Consider the following 18,753-nt stretch of genomic DNA (forward strand, 5'->3'; position numbering starts at 1 on the left):
CTGCCAGTGCCTTTCACCCACTAAGTGCCCAGTAATTATCTCTAAACCTAGGATTACAAAGCAGCTATCCGATTTTTTTTCTTTGTGTAACAAGATGTTAGATGATGCGTGTGCACACAAGAATAAAGAAACTTTAGTGAATGCTAATTTTTTGGCCCCGCTTGTCAGGCCGACAGAGCCTCTGGAGTTGGAGGAGGGGAAATCTTTGATACTAAAAGCAAGGAGTTTGAAGTCAAAGCGGCTGCCCAGGGTGGGAACATACGGAGTTTGCACCACCCGTACGGACAGATGTGGGGATGCCCAAAGGAGAGGTGGTAGAAGTATGTTCTGCCAGGGAAAAACCAGACCTCCTCCAAGACTGGCAGGGCCAGCTACTGTATATGCACAGCGACCAGGCCACACATCCATTCACGCGGACGATGTTATGTCTGCAAGCGACACGTGAACTTAACGGCACCAAGAATTGCAGAGTTCAACAACTGAGCTACAAATATTCTCCTTTATTGGAATTGCCTTCTGCAACCATGTCCAGATACATTTTATGAAGAAACCGTTGATGGTTCTCTGTCCAACGGATGGGAAGGGCCTCCATCTCAGCCTCTTTGGGTCCGGTGTCTCTGGCGGGGGATGGGGTGGAAAAGGTCCCCATCGCAGAGAGGTGCCAGGCAATGCGTTCAGGAGGGCTGAAGGGATAGCAAAGCATAGAGCATTTCAGCCTCAATAACGGCGCTTCCTGAGCCTTCAGCATTTGTCTGGGTCAATAAACGCGCTGAGCCAGCTGCCGTGCTATCCCTGGGCAGTATGCAGATCCAGCCAACTGGCAGCAAGAGGCGGAGAATAGGAGTTAAAAGAAATTAGAATTAGCGCTATGTGATGCTGCTTTTTTTGTTTTTGTTCTATTGTGTGTGTATGTGTTGTCTGTGTAATAAAAATACAAATTTAATAAAAAAAGTAATTAGAATTAGAATGAATAGAATATAGAACAGAACCTAGAATATCTTGGAGGTCTTCTCCAGGACCACCTGCTCAAGCAGGAGGACCTATACTATTTAAGACGAACTGCTGTCCAGTCTCCTCTTAAAAACCTCCAGTGATGAAGCACCTACTTCTGAAAGCGAGGGGTTCCCCTGGTTAATTGTTCTTACCCTCCTTGTTTCTTCTCCTGCCTTCTGGTGCTTTGGAGAATAATTTGACCCCCTCTTCTTTGTGGCAGCCCTTCAAATTTTGGAATACTGCTATCATGTCACCCCTAATTCTTCTGTTCTGGACAAACCCAAATCCTGCAATGGTTCTTCATGTGTTTTGATCATCTTACTTGCTTTTCTCTGAACTTTTTCCAGTCTCAACATTTGAGACACCACATTTTTTGTAATGTGGCCAAACTGCATGCAGGATTCGAGGCGTGGCCTTACTAAGGCTTTATAAAGTGGCACTAATACTTTGCGTGATCTTGATTCTATGCCTCCGTTTATGCAACCCAGGACTGTTATGTCTTTTTGGCAGCTGCCGCACACAGCTGGCTCACGTTTAAGCGATTGTCCACTAGGAGACCAAGGTCCCTCTCGCAGTGACTGTTTTTGAGCCAGGTCTTGCCTAATCGGTACTTGCACCCTTGATTTTTCCTGCCTAAATATAAAACTTTGCTTGTCTCCACATTAAAATTCATTTTGTTGGGTAGGACCCAGTGTTCAGGTCTGTCAAAGCTCCATCTGGATCTTGAGCCTATCTTCTGGGCGTTAGCAACTGCTGCCAGCTTATTTTCGTTCCGCAAATTTGGTAAGTTCCCCTTCTGACCCCTCATGTGTGTGAGAAGACGCTGAAGAGTCCTGGGCCTAAGACGGAGCCTCCTGGGGGCCCAAAGGGCTTCCCTCCCTCCCTCCCTGTAGGCACGCAGAGGCCCCCCGAGGGACTCGTCGTTGAGGGCGGTTTCTCAGGCAGGTTGACGATGCCCGCCCCGCCTTCCTCTTCCTGGCCAAGACGCAGGTGGCGGCCCACTTTGCGCGAAGTCTTAAGCTCGCAACGTCCCCTATTCGGCTGGGCCCCTAATTTGGTCCCTTCGCCAAAGACGGAGCGGAGGCCGACTGGGCCTGGCCTGCTTTTCACGAGATCCTGTGGCTCCCAGGGCCTCGCGGGGGCTCCGCTGCTCCATCGCCGCTCGTGGGGCTCCGGGCCCGAGGAGTCCGCGCCGAAAGGGGCCTAACGGATCCATGGGCCTCCCCGCCGGACACCGGAAGATCTCCGATCGTTTCCGGGGCGGAGAAAAACCGTCCATCGGAGCCGGCGCTGATTGGTCAGAGGCAGTCATGGACCCGCCTTCACATCCGGTTCCGGAGGCCTGCGCCTGCGCACTCTTGGCGGGGAGCGTGCAAAGCGGTCCTCGCCGCTGCCATTACCGGAGTTTAGCGCGGAGGAGCGAAGGGAGTTCCTGGTCGTAGCCGTCGGGGCTGCCGGGCGCGGAGCCCTCGCTAGGGGAAGGCAAGTACGGGGCTCCCCTTCCCTCCCCGGGCCCCGCCTTCCGCCCCCCTCCCCCGGTTCGGCCGGTGTGTTTTGTGTGTGCGCTCGCGCGCGCGCCATGAAAGCTGGAAGGGCCTCCCGGCCGGTCTCTCCGCCTGCTCTGCGCGGGGCCCCGACGGTCGCCCCCCCCCCGCCCTCCCTCGGCCAGTGGCCCTTCCCGCCCCCCCCCACCGCATGGATAGGAGGCGTCTCCTCCCCCCCCCCCAGACGGGATGGCGGTTCCCGGCGTGCCTGCGGGGGAGGGGCGGCCTGCGGGGCCCCCGGGAGCAGCCCCTCCCCCTCCTCCCTCTGGGGCCCCTCCGTGCCGCAGCTGATTCCGGAGCTGCTCTGCGTCCCGCCGCCCCGACCTCGGCTTCCCGTGGAGCCCAAGACCCGCCTCGCCAGGCGGCTTTCGGGCCTCGGTGGGCGGCAGCCGGAGGAGACTGGGGGGGGGGGACTGTCTGGGGGAGCCGGCGGGTGGGCTGGGCCAGAACCCCCCCCCCCAACGCCCCCCCCCTCTTCTCCTGGCAAGGAGGCCGCTGCTTCTTTGGTCGCCCCCGCCAAGCCACCGATGCGGCCCAGCCGCCCTCAGGCTGCCTGGAGATGCCCCTGGGAGCCCTTTTGGAGTCCTTCCTCCGCAGGGAGGGAGGGAGGGAAAGCAGGCCAAGAGCCTGCAGCGAATTCTCCCTGCCCCAGGGCCACTTGCCTTTGGGCCTGGTAGCTGCCCTCCTGGAAGTTTCCATGTTGATGATCCTTTGTCCCCCATGCAGCCCTTGGTGGAAATCCACCCCGGTGCTTCTGAGGAGATCCCTTGGTGGGAGCCGCCTGGAGCTCTGAGCTGGGGCAGCTGTGAAGGAGCCACTGCCTGCCTTCTCTGAAGGGGACCCTCCGTTGGGACTGCGGGGTGACTGGTCCTCTCTGGTCCTCGCGGTGGTTCTGCGCTTTTGCAGAATCTCATTTATCCCCCTACAGACATTTTCTGGACGAAGCCCCCAAGGCCCTGTTGCCGCTGTGTCTTCTCTGCGGTTCTGCCTGACTGGCTTGTGCTGCTTCTGCTTCTCCCGGAGTTCCCTGTGCCTGGCCCTCCGTCAGAGATTGTCTCTGCTCTCTTCCCAGGTTGCGTTGCTCACCATGGCAGGAGTCTTCCCTTTCCGGGGCCCATGCCCCCCAATGCCCACCCCCTTGACTCCGTTGCCCGACTACATGTCGGAGGAGAAATTGCAGGAAAAAGGTACGGTCACGGCACGAGGCTTCGTCCCCACTGCCCCCATGCCGGCGGTTGGGTGGGGGGAATACCAGGGGCTGAGTGAAGAGGCTTTCATGCTGGAGGGGTGGGGTCCTCTCTCTCTTCAGCCCGAAAATGGCAGCAGCTGCAGGCAAAGCGCTATGCCGAGAAGAGGAAATTTGGCTTTGTGGATGCCCAGAAGGAGGACATGCCGCCTGAGCACGTGAGGAAGATCATCCGTGATCACGGAGACATGACCAACAGGAAATTCCGTCATGACAAGCGGGTCTATTTGGGGTGAGACTTGGGCCGGGACGTTGGGCAATTGCGCCGAGAAAGAGCCAGGCGGGAGGCTTGGCTGAGCCGTACGAATCTCCAGCGCAGGTGTTTTCATTGAGGAGATCTTTGGGCGAAGAGCGTTGTGGGAAGGGGATGCTTGGCGCTGCCCAGTAGATGCTGTGGGTGGTCAGGGGTCGAGTGCTGTGGTTCAGCTCGCAGCAGTTTGAGCCCCATGGATTGAATCCCTGCGTTTCCTGTCTTGGACGTTTTGCTAAGTCTCTTAAAAGGAGCTGAGCCCTAGAAGAGGAAGAGGAGAGGGTGAGCTGGTCACACCGCTTCAGCTTCTCCTCAGGGTGTGGAGCCTGAGGGGGCTGGCGGGTGGCCCCCTGGGCAGAGTCTCAACAGGGCGCACATATGAGAATCCCAAGGATTCCCTTGGCGCCCGGGCTCCCGGGAATCTCCTGCTGCAAGGGCCGGCGGTACTTTGCCTTCCCCTCTGCAGGCGGGGCCTCACGATGGAGGTCGGACAAGAAGCGGAAGCCGCAGAGACGCTAGGAATGTGCTCTATTATTCTAGGCTAGAATAGCAGAACCTTGGAATGCAGTGAGATTCCTGCAGATTTGGGCGAATAGCTGAGCAGACTTTTCCTGCCAGTCCTCCCCTGCATTGCTGCACAGGCTGTGCTGGCCAACCGGAATCCAGCAGTGGATACCACGTGCTTTTCCCCCTTTCCCCCCTCCCTCCCAGGGCCCTGAAGTACATGCCCCACGCAGTTCTGAAGCTCCTGGAGAACATGCCGATGCCCTGGGAGCAGATCCGGGACGTGCCTGTCCTCTACCATATCACCGGGGCCATTTCCTTCGTGAACGAGATCCCGTGGGTGATTGAGCCGGTGTACATCGCCCAGTGGGGGTAAGGGAGCCTCCCAGTCTGGTACTTGCGGGTGGGGGAGGGGCAGGCAGGTTGGCTGCGATCGGCCTGGCGCCGTGGCTGATTCCTGGCCTCGGATGCGTCCCAAGGTCCATGTGGATCATGATGAGGCGGGAGAAGAGGGACCGGCGGCATTTCAAGCGAATGCGCTTCCCGCCCTTTGACGATGAAGAGCCCCCCCTTGACTACGCGGACAACATCCTGGACGTGGAGCCCCTGGAGGCCATCCAGCTGGAGCTGGACCCGGAGGAAGACGCTCCCGTCTTGGACTGGTTCTACGACCACCAGCCCCTGAAGGACAGCCGCAAGTGCGTACCCCTACTCATTCCCTTCCGGGGGAGGAATAATAAATAGTGCCAAGTATCCCCATCCCCAGCCGGAGAACCGATGGGGTTCCAGGTCCCAGATTCAGGGTGGGGGGGGGGTGCTTGAACCCAGAGTAGGATGTCCTTTGCTGGGACATCGAAAGGGCCCCGGGCGCCTCCTGCTTCCTTCTGTCTCTGCAGTTCATGCTCTGACCTCGTGGAAGGTCCAGGAGAGCTGTGGAAATAGCCCCTCCCCCCAGGGGCTCCCCCAGGTTCTCCCAGGCAGAACGGAGGCTTTGTGGGAGGGGCAGTTGCTAAAGTGCCCCTCACCCCCCCCCCCCGTGACCTCTATCTCTTCTGGGCCTGCAGGTACGTCAACGGCTCCACCTACCAGCGATGGCAGTTCACCCTCCCCATGATGTCTACCCTCTACCGCCTGGCCAACCAGCTCCTCACAGACCTGGTGGACGACAACTACTTCTACCTCTTCGACCTGAAGGCCTTCTTCACATCCAAGGCCCTCAACATGGCCATTCCAGGGGGCCCCAAGTTTGAGCCCCTGGTTCGGGACATCAACCTGCAGTGAGTGGCAGAGACTTTGCCTGGGGGGCAGTCTGTGGGCGGGGCTTGCTTGTGGGACCCCCCTGCGTTGCCTCAGAGTGATGGTCAGAACGGGGCATGGTCAGTTGGTGGGTTGGTTTGGGGAAAAGAGCCTGAAGGGTTCACACACAAGAGTGTGTGTTGGGAGGGAGGGAGGGAGGGAGGGAGGAGGATCCCTTGACCTCTGGCTAGGATGGGGGGGGCATTGCCTGGGGGCCTCTCTGAGTGGCCCCCTCCCAAGGCAGATCTTCCGCTTCAAAGGGACGAGGACTGGAATGAATTTAATGACATCAACAAGATCATCATCCGGCAGCCGATCCGGACCGAGTACAAGATCGCCTTCCCCTACCTCTACAACAACCTTCCCCACCACGTCCACCTCACCTGGTGAGATCGGCTGCGCGGAGCTGCTGAGGTTGGCTGGCGGTGGGAAGAGCGGAGGGAGCGGAGAGGTGGGCTGGGCTGACCATTGGCAGGCTGGACGCTGGCCGGGAGGTTCAGTTGGCATTAAATCCAGTTCAGGCGCTGGCAGCGCCTGGAGAAGCTCTCTTGGGGGGCGGGGAGGGTCTCCTTTTGCTAAGAGCATCTCGTCCTCTGCAGGTATCACACCCCCAACGTGGTCTTCATCAAAACGGAGGATCCAGACCTGCCAGCTTTCTATTTTGATCCCCTCATTAACCCCATTTCACACAGACATTCGGTTAAGGTGAGACCGGTGGGGGTGCAAAAGCCTGCCCTTCCTGTTTCTGCCCTCTTCCGTCTCCGGAGGGAGCCTGGAGGGCCTTTCAAGCAGGAATGAAAACATACAGGGAAACCACCACCCCCGCCCCCAGGTGAGGGACTAAAGCAAATGAATAAGGAGTGTAAATAAGGGGATAAAATCCAGAAGAAGAATGGGAGAGGAGGGGGCTTGCAGGGAACCTTCTGCCCCGTCCGGAGGAGCCTTTGAAGGGGGAGGGGGTTATCTTGTTCCTGGGCTTCTCCGCCCGGCCCCCTTCCTAGACAAGGGGGGGGGCTCCCTCGGGGCCTCCGTGACACCACCTCTGATCCTCCCAGAGCCAGGAGCCGCTCCCTGATGACGACGAGGAGTTTGAGCTGCCAGAGTTTGTGGAGCCCTTCCTCAAGGAGACCCCTCTCTACACAGACAACACGGCCAACGGCATCGCCCTCCTCTGGGCACCGCGACCCTTCAACCTGCGCTCTGGCCGCACCCGGCGAGCCCTGGACATCCCTCTGGTCAAGAACTGGTAAGCCGGCTGAAGTGGCCCAATTGGCCCCCTTTCCCCCTGGGTGGCGCCCCTGACGGCTGCTCTCCTCTGGGGCTCTGGTTCTGGGCAGGCTGAGAACTCGCCGCTTTCCCCTCCCCGGCTGTCAGGTACCGGGAGCATTGCCCCGCCGGGCAGCCTGTGAAGGTGCGGGTCTCTTACCAGAAGCTCCTGAAGTACTACGTCCTCAACGCGCTCAAGCACAGGCCCCCCAAGGCCCAGAAGAAGAGGTGAGTGGGGGGCTCATTCTTGGGGTCTCCCGCCCCTTGGGAGGAGGTGGCAGCTCAGACTGGCTGGCGGGTAGAGGGGAGAGCCCAGCGTGCCCGCCCAGCGCCCCGCTCGTCTGCTGCCCCCAGGTACCTCTTCCGCTCCTTCAAGGCCACCAAGTTCTTCCAGTCCACCAAGCTGGACTGGGTGGAGGTGGGGCTGCAGGTCTGCCGCCAGGGCTACAACATGCTCAACCTCCTGATCCACCGCAAGAACCTCAACTACCTCCACCTGGACTACAACTTCAACCTGAAGCCCGTCAAGACCCTCACCACCAAGGTGCCTCCCCCCTTCCCTTCCCCTCTAGCAGGGAGCGGTGAGGCCCTCAGGCTGCCCTGCACGTCCCTCACCCGTGCTGCTTCCAGGAAACTGCGCCCGGGAGGGAGGGAGGGGGGCAAAGGAGCCTGCTGGGACTGTCCCTGCTGGACTGCCCTCTTCCTTGGGGCTCCCTAGTCGTCTGTCCCCCCCCAACCCCCCTCCAGGCGCTGCTCAGGGTCTCTCCTCTCGCTCGGTAGGAAAGGAAGAAGTCTCGTTTTGGCAATGCCTTCCACCTGTGCCGGGAGGTGCTGCGTCTGACCAAGCTGGTGGTGGACAGCCATGTCCAGTACAGGCTGGGAAACGTGGATGCCTTCCAGGTGGGTGGCGCCATCCTGTTGAACACCGGGACCGTGGGAGGTCCTGTGGCACACTGCAAGCCCCTCCCCCCCCCACCTGGCCCAGCGTATGTCCAGGAACACCCCCCCCCAAAAAAAAACCCTGAACCCTTAGCCGGGTGCCTCCTCTCAGCCCCGCTGCTTCTCCCCACAGCTGTCAGACGGCCTCCAGTACATCTTCGCTCACGTGGGGCAGCTGACTGGGATGTACCGGTACAAATACAAGCTGATGAGGCAGATCCGGATGTGCAAAGACCTCAAGCACCTCATTTACTACCGCTTCAACACCGTGAGTGCAGCTCAGCCGCTGGGGAGGTTCAGCCTCGGCTGCCATGCCCACGAGAGGGAAGTCAGGGGGGCCCATCCCGTTTCGGGCAGCTGTGAGGAGGGTCCCGGGTGCCTGGTTGTCCCTGTGAAGCCGACTCAGTGTTTCCTTCCCTTGTCCAGGGGCCGGTGGGGAAAGGCCCCGGCTGTGGTTTCTGGGCTCCTGGCTGGCGTGTGTGGCTCTTCTTCATGAGAGGGATTACGCCCCTGCTGGAGCGGTGGCTGGGGAACCTCCTGGCCAGGCAGTTTGAGGGTAAGCAGAGCCTCTGGCCGGGTTTAGTCCTGGAGCAGCAAAACGTCCCGCTTGCAACTCCTCCAGTAGCTTTGGGCCGTTTGTGGTCCTGGAAAGGTTTCCTGAAGGTTCATTCATCCCTCAGAAGTGCCACGGGAACCACTTGGCCTCCTCCCCAGCCGGATCCTAAAAGCTCCCGGGCACTAGGTCCCCTGGTCCACTGGCTCTCCCGCCTCTAGTGGAGAGATTTATAACTGAGGAGCTTCACCCCACGGTAGGCGGTGGTCTGCCCTGGTGGTTACTGTGGCACTCAGCAACAGGAGAGAGAAGACCAGATCATTTGGCCTTCCCTAGTGGGGATCCCTGGGCTTGACCTCTCCCCTCCCTTCACTGCTGGCCCAGGTGGGTAGCAGAGTTGGTGACGCTTGAAGCCATCAGAGCAGCCAAGGGTAACCGGGTGTCAATCCTGGCTGAATAAATTTCACCCAGGACCCTCTGCGGCTCCAGGCCAAAACAGATTCTGTCGCGGCTGGGCAAGTTGTTGCAATTCTCCCCCATTTCCCCTGCTGCTTCTGTGCTGTGGTTGATCACTTTTTCTCTAAAAACCAAAGTCCTTTCAAATCAACCTGAGAGCTTCCCTGTTATCCTGGGGAGGCCAAGTGATCTCCTGGAAGGTCCAGGGAGCGACCATCCAGGGAGTCTCTTTCTCACCCTTCCTTCCAGGCCGCCATTCAAAGGGGGTGGCCAAGACTGTCACCAAGCAGCGGGTGGAGTCCCACTTCGACCTGGAGCTGCGGGCGGCAGTGATGCACGACATCCTGGACATGATGCCTGAGGGGATCAAGCAGAACAAGGCCCGGACCATCCTGCAGCACCTGAGTGAGGCCTGGCGGTGCTGGAAGGCCAATATCCCTTGGAAGGTGAGTCCCCCTCCCTCCCTCCCTCTGAATGGGGCCGGTCGTTCAGGTGGGCCAGCTTTTCCTTTCCCTCCTGTCCCACCGCAGGTCCCGGGGCTGCCAACTCCCATCGAGAACATGATCTTGCGGTACGTGAAGGCCAAAGCGGACTGGTGGACCAACACAGCGCATTACAACCGGGAGCGCATCCGCCGCGGGGCCACTGTGGACAAGACGGTCTGCAAGAAGAACCTGGGCCGCCTGACTCGCCTCTACCTGAAGGCCGAGCAGGAGAGGCAGCACAACTACCTGAAGGTAGGCAGCCCCTTGTGCCTCTCGCTGGGGGAGGCAGGCCGGCCTGCCGCAGGCGGCAAAGCTTTGACCCTGCTGCTGTGGTTCGTCTGCAGGACGGGCCGTACATCACCGCGGAGGAGGCTGTGGCCGTTTACACCACCACGGTGCACTGGCTGGAGAGCCGGCGCTTCTCCCCCATCCCTTTCCCTCCCCTCTCCTACAAGCACGACACGAAGCTCCTGATCCTGGCCCTGGAGAGGCTGAAGGAGGCTTACAGGTACCCTGGGGGGGGGGGGGCTGGCTAAAGGTGGGAGGGGGGAATGGGGAGGGGCTCAGCATCTCCCACAGCGCAGCACCCAAGCCCTCTTTGGTGAAAAGGCCTTCCTTGTTTTTGCCCCGACTCTTTCCCACGCTGAGCCTATTGGGCCGCGAGTGCCTCCTTTTGTGTGGAGATCCCACTGGCTTCACCTGCCTCCTTGCTTACCTGACTTGCTTCCTGGAGCTCCCTCTGAAAGGGTCTGAGCTGCCCTCCCAAACCGCACTTCCTTCCCCCAGTGTGAAGTCTCGTCTGAACCAGTCCCAGCGGGAGGAGCTGGGGCTGATCGAGCAGGCCTATGACAACCCTCACGAGGCCCTTTCGCGCATCAAGCGACATTTGCTGACCCAGCGAGCCTTCAAGGAGGTGAGCCTCGGCAGGAGGGGAGGGCAGCCTTGATCAAGCCTTTCGCACCAGTGGCTGTGCCGTACGAGGGCCTGACGCACGGCTGCCCTGATCAGCGTGTTCCTTGGTCAGGTGGGCATCGAGTTTATGGACCTCTACAGCCACCTGGTCCCTGTCTATGACGTGGAGCCCCTGGAGAAGATCACAGACGCCTACCTGGACCAATACCTGTGGTACGAGGCAGACAAGAGACGCCTCTTCCCTCCGTGGATCAAACCAGCCGACACGGAGCCCCCTCCGCTGCTGGTATACAAGTGGTGCCAGGGTGAGTCTGGGCGTAGGGTCTCCCCAGTGAAGACCGGGTGGCCTGAATTGAGAGGCAGTGATGGAGGGAGGAAAGAGCAGGATGGGGAGGGGGGGGCATCTGTCGTTCTTCCAGGACAGCGGAGAAGGATGTGACCGGCCAGCCAGGCCTCTGGTCCCGACTGGTGCAGGGTGCAAAGGGGGCCCTTCCTCCCTTGCAATCTTCCCACGTGTTTTTGGCGGCTTCCAGGCATTAACAACCTGCAGGACGTGTGGGAGACCAGCGAAGGGGAGTGCAACGTCATGCTGGAGTCCCGCTTTGAGAAGATGTACGAGAAGATCGACTTGACGCTGCTTAACAGGCTGCTGCGTCTCATCGTTGACCACAACATCGCCGACTACATGACAGCCAAGAACAACGTGGTCATCAACTACAAGGTAGGCTGAGCTGGCAGCTGGGCTCCCGGTGCAGGCGTGACCCCGGAGGCGCCCTTCACCCTCTTCTCCTCCCCCTCCCCAGGACATGAACCACACCAACTCCTACGGGATCATCCGGGGCCTGCAGTTCGCCTCCTTCATTGTCCAGTACTACGGGCTGGTGATGGATCTGCTGGTGCTCGGCCTGCACCGCGCCAGTGAGATGGCCGGCCCCCCGCAGATGCCCAACGACTTCCTCAGCTTCCAAGACTTGGCCACAGAGGTGGCCCACCCGATACGCTTGTTCTGCAGATACATCGACCGCATCCACATCTTTTTCAGGTGCCAATTGGGGAGGGGGGCACTTGGCATGCCTGGCAGGGACAGCGCTGCTCTGATTTGAGCCCCCCCCCCTCCCAAAGACATTGCCCTTTTCCCACCAGTTGGGTGTGTGGGGCCCTCAGGGGAGGGAGCTGTGTCCTGGCAGGGCCCAGGGATCATGGACTCAAAGAGGTGTCGTGATCCTCGTCTGTCCTCCTTGATTCTCAGCAGCTGCTTTGCCTGTCCAGCAAGCTGGGAGCAGCCTGCTTGTAGTCCCAGGGCCGGGCTGGGCTATTTGGTCAGCCTGGGGGGTCTCGCAGGCAGACCACTGGCAGTCCACCTGTCCTGGGCCCCACCCCATCTCCAGGGACAGCGCGTAGAGAGGGTTGACGCCTCTGGGCTGCCGTTCTGCAGGTTCACGGCGGATGAGGCCAGGGACCTGATCCAGCGCTACCTGACCGAGCATCCGGATCCAAACAACGAGAACATCGTGGGCTACAACAACAAGAAGTGCTGGCCTCGTGATGCTCGCATGCGCCTCATGAAGCATGACGTCAACCTGTGAGTGTGTGGCCGGCAGAGGGGCTGCCCTCCCAGAGGGGCGGAGGCTGGAGGGGCAGCCCGTAAACCTGGTGCTTCTCCCTGGCAGGGGCCGTGCCGTCTTCTGGGACATCAAGAACCGGCTGCCGCGCTCCGTCACCACGGTGCAGTGGGAGAACAGCTTTGTGTCTGTGTACAGCAAGGACAACCCCAACCTGCTTTTCAACATGTGCGGCTTCGAGTGTCGCATCCTGCCCAAGTGCCGGACGAGCTACGAAGAGTTCACCCACAAGGACGGGGTGTGGAACTTGCAGAATGAGGTGGGTGTCTTCCGGGGGGGGGGCAGGTGGGGGCTGACAAAATGCCACCCCCTCAAGCTCATCGCTCTCTGCTCTCGCAGGTGACCAAGGAACGCACCGCCCAGTGCTTCTTGCGCGTGGACGATGAGTCCATGCAGCGGTTCCACAACCGGGTCAGGCAGATCCTGATGGCCTCCGGCTCCACCACCTTCACCAAGGTAGGGGGGCCGGGAGGAGGGAGGGGGTCTCCACTGAGGCGGCACCGGCAAGAGGAGCACCTAAACTCCCGTCCCTCCTCCTCCCCCGCTGGCAGATCGTGAATAAGTGGAACACGGCCCTGATCGGCTTAATGACCTACTTCCGGGAGGCCGTGGTGAACACCCAGGAGCTGCTGGACTTGCTGGTGAAGTGCGAGAACAAGATCCAGACTCGGATCAAGATTGGCCTGAACTCCAAGATGCCCAGCCGCTTCCCGCCCGTGGTCTTCTACACCCCCAAGGAGCTTGGGGGGCTGGGCATGCTCTCCATGGGCCACGTCCTGATCCCTCAGTCTGACCTCAGGTGCGGAGAGGCGGTTGAGCTGTCTCCTGGGGAGGGCCGGTTGACCTCCGCCCCCTGGGTTGAGCAAGTCGGGTCTGCTCCTTAGGTGGTCCAAGCAGACGGACGTGGGCATCACTCACTTCCGGTCCGGAATGAGCCACGAGGAGGACCAGCTGATCCCCAACCTGTACCGGTACATCCAGCCGTGGGAGAGTGAATTCATCGACTCCCAGCGGGTGTGGGCCGAATACGCCCTCAAGCGGCAGGAAGCCATTGCTCAGAACAGGTGGGTTGCTGGGAGGGGGGAAAGCGGACCCTCGGCCAGACTCAGGAGGAGGAGGAGGAGGAAGAAGCCCGGTGCAGGGCGAGTTCCCACTGGGGGATCATCCCCTGGAGTGGCTCTTCTGGCCTCCACCCCAACGCTAAGGCAGGATTTGCACGCTGCCTTTAAAAGAGCCCCCCGATTCATCGGTCTGCAACCAGAAGCAAACCGAACGGGCTGGTTCCATAGATGGTGCCTGGCCCAGAACCAGTTAGGCCAGGTTTGAAAGGGACCGGGCTTAGCGTATCAGTGTGAATGTCAGCCTCCGGGTCCTCCCTGGCCCTGGTGAGGCGGCCTTTGGCTCAGCAAGCATTCAGCCCCTTCTCCCTGTGGCAGGCGCCTGACCCTGGAGGACCTGGAGGACTCGTGGGACAGAGGCATCCCACGCATCAACACCCTCTTCCAGAAGGACCGTCACACGCTGGCCTACGACAAGGGCTGGAGGGTCAGGACGGATTTCAAGCAGTACCAGGTTTGCCTCCCCCCCCCCCCAATGCTCCCCAGCGTGCCCTCCTCCTGGTAGCGGGTGCTGTGGGCGAACCCGACGATCCCTTCTCCCCCCTCCTCCCTCCCTCCAGGTGCTGAAGCAGAACCCCTTCTGGTGGACCCACCAGCGCCACGACGGGAAGCTCTGGAACCTGAACAACTACCGCACGGACATGATCCAGGCCCTGGGCGGGGTGGAGGGCATCCTGGAGCACACGCTCTTTAAGGGCACCTACTTTCCCACCTGGGAGGGGCTCTTCTGGTGAGGATCCCTCCGTGCCAGGGCCTTTGGGGAGCAGGGGGGGGGGCTGCGGGCACCTCCTGGCGTGACGCCTCCTGCTCTCCCGCCCATCCAGGGAAAAAGCCAGTGGCTTCGAGGAGTCCATGAAGTGGAAGAAGCTGACCAACGCCCAGCGTTCGGGTCTCAATCAGATCCCCAACCGGAGGTTCACCCTCTGGTGGTCTCCCACCATCAACAGGGCCAACGTGAGTCACGCTGCCGTCCGGTGCCACGGGGGTACCCTTGGGGATTGGTCCGGCAGGGCTTTGGGGGTGAGGGTGGTGAAGGGGGCCCCTGTGCTAAGGCTCGATGAGGCCTCACCCCTCTCGCCCTCCCCCCTGGCAGGTCTACGTGGGCTTCCAGGTGCAGCTGGACCTGACTGGCATCTTCATGCATGGCAAAATCCCCACGCTGAAGATCTCCCTGATCCAGATCTTCCGGGCTCACTTGTGGCAGAAGATCCACGAAAGCATCGTCATGGACCTCTGCCAGGTGAGACTCCTTCGGCTCCTCCCCTAACAGGCAACCTCCAAGCCAGGGGGGTTTGGGGCCCCCTCCCCACTCGCTCCCAACCTCCCTTCCTCCCTCTCGGCCGATTCCAGGTGTTTGACCAGGAGCTGGACGCCTTGGAGATTGAGACAGTGCAGAAGGAGACCATCCACCCCAGGAAGTCCTACAAGATGAACTCCTCCTGCGCGGACATCCTCCTCTTCGCCTCCTACAAGTGGAACGTCTCCCGGCCCTCCCTGCTGGCAGACTCCAAGTAAGCCCCCTGGGGTTGGAGGTGGGAGATGGGGGCTCCTCCCCAGCCGCCCCCTCCCGCCTGCTTTTCCCATGCTGACGGCCCCCTGCCCTTCCCCCTCCTCTTCCGCTGCTGCTGCTGCTGCTCAGGGACGTGATGGACAGCACCACCACCCAGAAGTACTGGATCGACATCCAGCTGCGTTGGGGAGACTATGATTCACATGACATCGAGCGTTACGCCCGGGCAAAGTTCCTGGACTACACTACGGACAACATGAGCATCTACCCCTCCCCCACCGGGGTCCTCATTGCCATTGACCTGGCCTACAACCTGCACAGGTGAGGAGGGGGGCAGGGACCCGGCACACAGGGTGGTGGGTCAGCCGCAGAAAGCAGGGCTCTCTCGGGTGGGGGTAGGGAGGGGGCAGAGTTCTGGCCCTCAGGGACTGACGCTCTTCCCCGCCCTCCTCCCAGCGCCTACGGGAACTGGTTCCCAGGGAGCAAGCCCCTGATCCAGCAGGCCATGGCCAAGATCATGAAGGCCAACCCGGCCTTGTACGTGCTGAGGGAGCGGATCCGCAAGGGGCTGCAGCTTTACTCCTCGGAGCCCACCGAGCCCTACCTGTCCTCGCAGAACTACGGGGAGCTCTTCTCCAACCAGATCATCTGGTTTGTGGACGACACCAACGTCTACAGGGTCACCATCCACAAGGTGAGGGGCTCTGGGCTGCCCCTCCCTGGCAGTCGGGGGGAAGGGGAGGGCCTGAGCACCTCCTGATCAGCAGCCGCTCCTTCCAGACCTTCGAGGGGAACCTGACCACGAAGCCCATCAACGGGGCCATCTTCATCTTCAACCCTCGGACCGGGCAGCTCTTCTTGAAGATCATCCACACTTCCGTCTGGGCTGGGCAAAAGCGTTTGGGCCAGGTGAGGTCATGGGCCCCCTGGGCCTCTGCTTGGAGGAGGGAGGGAGGGAGGGAACCCCCTTCTCATGCCCCTGCTGCCCCCTTTCTTGCCAGCTGGCCAAGTGGAAGACGGCGGAAGAGGTGGCGGCTCTGATCCGGTCCCTGCCTGTGGAGGAGCAGCCCAAGCAGATCATCGTCACCCGGAAGGGCATGTTGGATCCCTTGGAGGTAGGCCGAGCGGGGGCAGGAGAGGAGAGGGAGGGAGGGAGGCGTCTCCTCCTCCCTCTGTGGCCGTAGCCTGGAGCTCTGGACAATGACCGGTGGGACCCCTCATCTCCCCCAACAGGTACACCTCCTGGACTTCCCCAACATTGTGATCAAGGGCTCGGAGCTGCAGCTTCCCTTCCAGGCCTGCCTGAAGGTGGAGAAGTTTGGGGACCTCATCTTGAAGGCGACCGAACCCCAGATGGTCCTCTTCAACCTTTACGATGACTGGCTGAAGACCATCTCTTCCTACACGGTGAGCCCCCTGCCGTTCCCACACGGGCACACTCGAAGGGCCGGCTGCGCCTGGACGGGCGCCAAGCGGCCCCCGCCCCTCCCCCAGGTGCGCGTGGGATGCCAATTCCCTTCGCCTTCCCTCCCAGGCCTTTTCCCGCCTGATCCTCATCCTGCGGGCGCTGCACGTGAACAATGATCGGGCCAAAGTCATCCTGAAGCCGGACAAGACCACCATCACCGAGCCTCACCACATCTGGCCCACCTTGACCGATGAGGAGTGGATCAAAGTGGAGGTGCAGCTGAAGGACCTGATCTTGGCCGACTATGGCAAGAAGAACAAGTAGGTGGCCCTCTTGGCCTCCCTTGGTGTGGAGGAGGGCCGAGGTTGAGGCCGGGGGTGGGGGTGGGGGGGATCTTGGCCAGCGCCCTGAAGCCCCAGCGGAGGGGCTCTGGAGGCTTCCGTCTGCCAACCCGCCCTGTCCCACTCGCTCTTTGCCAGTGTGAACGTGGCTTCCTTGACCCAGTCCGAGATCCGGGACATCATCCTCGGCATGGAGATCTCAGCGCCTTCCCAGCAGCGGCAGCAGATCGCAGAGATCGAGAAGCAGACCAAGGAGCAGAGCCAGCTGACGGCCACCCAGACGCGGACGGTCAACAAACACGGCGACGAGATCATCACATCCACCACCAGCAACTACGAGACCCAGACCTTCTCCTCCAAGACCGAGTGGCGGGTCAGGTGCGTGGCGGCAGCCCAGAGGGAGGGAGGGAGGGAGGGAGGGCCGGCTCCCTGCTCAGGTGCCGCTTGGCCCAGGCGGTCACACCCTTTGCTTCCTCCCCCAGGGCCATCTCTGCCGCCAACCTGCACTTGCGCACCAACCACATCTACGTCTCCTCGGATGATATCAAAGAGACCGGCTACACCTACATCCTGCCCAAGAACGTCCTGAAGAAGTTCATCTGCATCTCCGACCTGCGAGCTCAGGTGTGCCCCCCCCCCCAGGGACCCCTTTTGGCTCAGAGTCTCCCTCCTCTCTGCTTCTGCATCACGTTTTGAGAAGGGAGGGGGGAGCCAGTAAGGCCTCTGGGCTTTGCCTCTCTGAGGAGGCCACCAAGAGCGCCCGCCCGGATATCTTTGCCCCCTCACACGTCCCAGGAGTTTCAGCCGAGTGCCCCTCGTGGGCCCGCCTCCCTTTGCCCAGGGCCTCGGCTGCCAGTGCCTGGGTGACCCGGCCCCTGTTCCCCCAGATTGCGGGATACCTCTATGGGGTGAGTCCCCCAGACAACCCCCAGGTGAAGGAGATCCGGTGTATTGTGATGGTGCCTCAGTGGGGAACCCATCAGACCGTCCACCTCCCCGGCCAGCTGCCCCAGCATGAGTACCTGAAGGTGAGCCATCTTTTTGGGGTGCCCCAGGTGTGCGTGGGGTCCCTGGGGGGTCTTTCGTGTCTCCAGAGGAGGCCGTTGGGTGCTGCTGTCTTGCGGGGAGGGAGGGAGGGGCCTCTCTGCTGTTAACACTGCTTGACACCACCACCGTCCCCGGCTTCTGCCCCCAACGTAGGAAATGGAGCCTCTGGGGTGGATTCACACCCAACCCAACGAGTCCCCCCAGCTCTCCCCACAAGATGTGACCACCCACGCCAAAGTCATGGCCGAGAACCCCTCCTGGGACGGGGAGAAGACCATCATCATCACCTGCAGGTCAGTCTGGGCGCTCGCTCGCTCGCTCGTCGCCTGGGGGGAGGAGCCGATGGGCCCCCTTCGCTGACCGGCCCCTCCTCCCACAGCTTCACTCCGGGCTCCTGCACCCTGACCGCCTACAAGCTGACCCCCAGTGGCTACGAGTGGGGCCGGCAGAACACGGACAAGGGCAACAACCCCAAGGGATACCTGCCCTCCCACTATGAGCGGGTGCAGATGCTGCTCTCCGACCGCTTCCTGGGCTTCTTCATGGTGCCGGCCCAGAGCTCCTGGAACTACAACTTCATGGGTGAGCGGGGGAGACGCCGGGGGTCCAGAGCCCCCACGGGCCCCGCATGTCACAACCAGCCCGTTGCCCTTGCTGCGGGCCACGGAATGGCAGAAGCGGCGTGAGGAGTGGGGAGGGCACCGCTTCCGCTGTCCCCTCTGCAGCACTCCCCCCCCCCCCCGCGAGGGTCCCTGGCCGTTTTGGGGTCTGGAGCTGGACTCTCCTCCCTTGCAGGCGTCCGGCATGACCCCAACATGAAGTACGAGCTGCAGCTGGCCAACCCGAAGGAGTTCTACCACGAGGTCCATCGTCCCTCCCACTTCCTCAACTTCGCCCTCCTGCAGGAGGGGGAGGTCTACTCGGCAGACCGGGAGGATCTCTATTCCTAGACTGGCAGCCGCCCTCCCCCCACCCTCACCCCGTTGGGCTTGTGTGAAGAAGAAGACAACGTGTTTCTGTTTCTGTATAGTGTCCGCCTGACCTTTCAGTTGTTTAATAAAATTTTGTATGCTGTAAAGGCGTCTCTTGTGGAGCCTCTCAGCTGCTCAGCCCCTCCCGAAAGGCTCCGCTCAGTTGGGGGGGGGCAGGAAGGGGGGGAGGGAACCAGGCTGGCAGGACTTGGGGGCGATCCTGAGGCCAACCAGCCTGCACGAGGACTGGGGCGGGCGGGGGGGGGAACCTGGGCTGGAGCCCCTCCCCGAG

General features: G+C 61.1%; 1 protein-coding gene and 1 long non-coding RNA gene across 3 annotated transcripts; one reads left to right on the forward strand and one right to left on the reverse strand.

The window, feature by feature from the left end:
- Positions 1-480: 480 nt before the first annotated feature.
- On the reverse strand, positions 481-1,185 carry LOC116507548. The gene is made up of 2 exons (XR_004255223.1): positions 1,146-1,185; positions 481-817 (listed from the first exon to the last, which is right to left on the reverse strand). It is a non-coding gene; the product is annotated as an uncharacterized LOC116507548 (long non-coding RNA).
- A 1,149-nt stretch (positions 1,186-2,334) lies between these two features.
- PRPF8 (pre-mRNA processing factor 8) lies at positions 2,335-18,568 on the forward strand. Of its 2 annotated transcripts, none has more exons than XM_032215740.1 (43): positions 2,335-2,479; positions 3,610-3,724; positions 3,847-4,015; positions 4,745-4,909; positions 5,017-5,235; positions 5,602-5,814; positions 6,094-6,219; positions 6,433-6,538; positions 6,889-7,079; positions 7,208-7,327; positions 7,454-7,643; positions 7,880-7,999; positions 8,172-8,306; positions 8,465-8,594; positions 9,297-9,493; positions 9,578-9,784; positions 9,877-10,040; positions 10,319-10,445; positions 10,557-10,749; positions 10,978-11,165; positions 11,248-11,486; positions 11,880-12,026; positions 12,115-12,325; positions 12,406-12,522; positions 12,618-12,865; positions 12,951-13,130; positions 13,503-13,638; positions 13,745-13,914; positions 14,009-14,138; positions 14,278-14,424; positions 14,535-14,695; positions 14,824-15,015; positions 15,151-15,388; positions 15,475-15,603; positions 15,696-15,809; positions 15,928-16,101; positions 16,229-16,422; positions 16,582-16,821; positions 16,926-17,067; positions 17,331-17,471; positions 17,644-17,783; positions 17,870-18,072; positions 18,286-18,568. In XM_032215740.1, exons 2-43 carry the CDS (start codon positions 3,625-3,627, stop codon positions 18,438-18,440), a joined length of 7,008 nt encoding a protein of 2,335 aa, XP_032071631.1. In that variant the 5' UTR covers positions 2,335-2,479; positions 3,610-3,624; the 3' UTR covers positions 18,441-18,568. The 2 variants fall into 2 exon arrangements, with proteins under 2 accessions (XP_032071631.1, XP_032071630.1); XM_032215739.1 differs by having other exon boundaries at positions 2,335-2,475.
- Positions 18,569-18,753: the final 185 nt, after the last annotated feature.

The sequence above is a fragment of the Thamnophis elegans genome, chromosome 4, assembly GCF_009769535.1.
Source record: "Thamnophis elegans isolate rThaEle1 chromosome 4, rThaEle1.pri, whole genome shotgun sequence".
NCBI classification, from domain to species: Eukaryota; Metazoa; Chordata; class Lepidosauria; order Squamata; family Colubridae; genus Thamnophis; species Thamnophis elegans.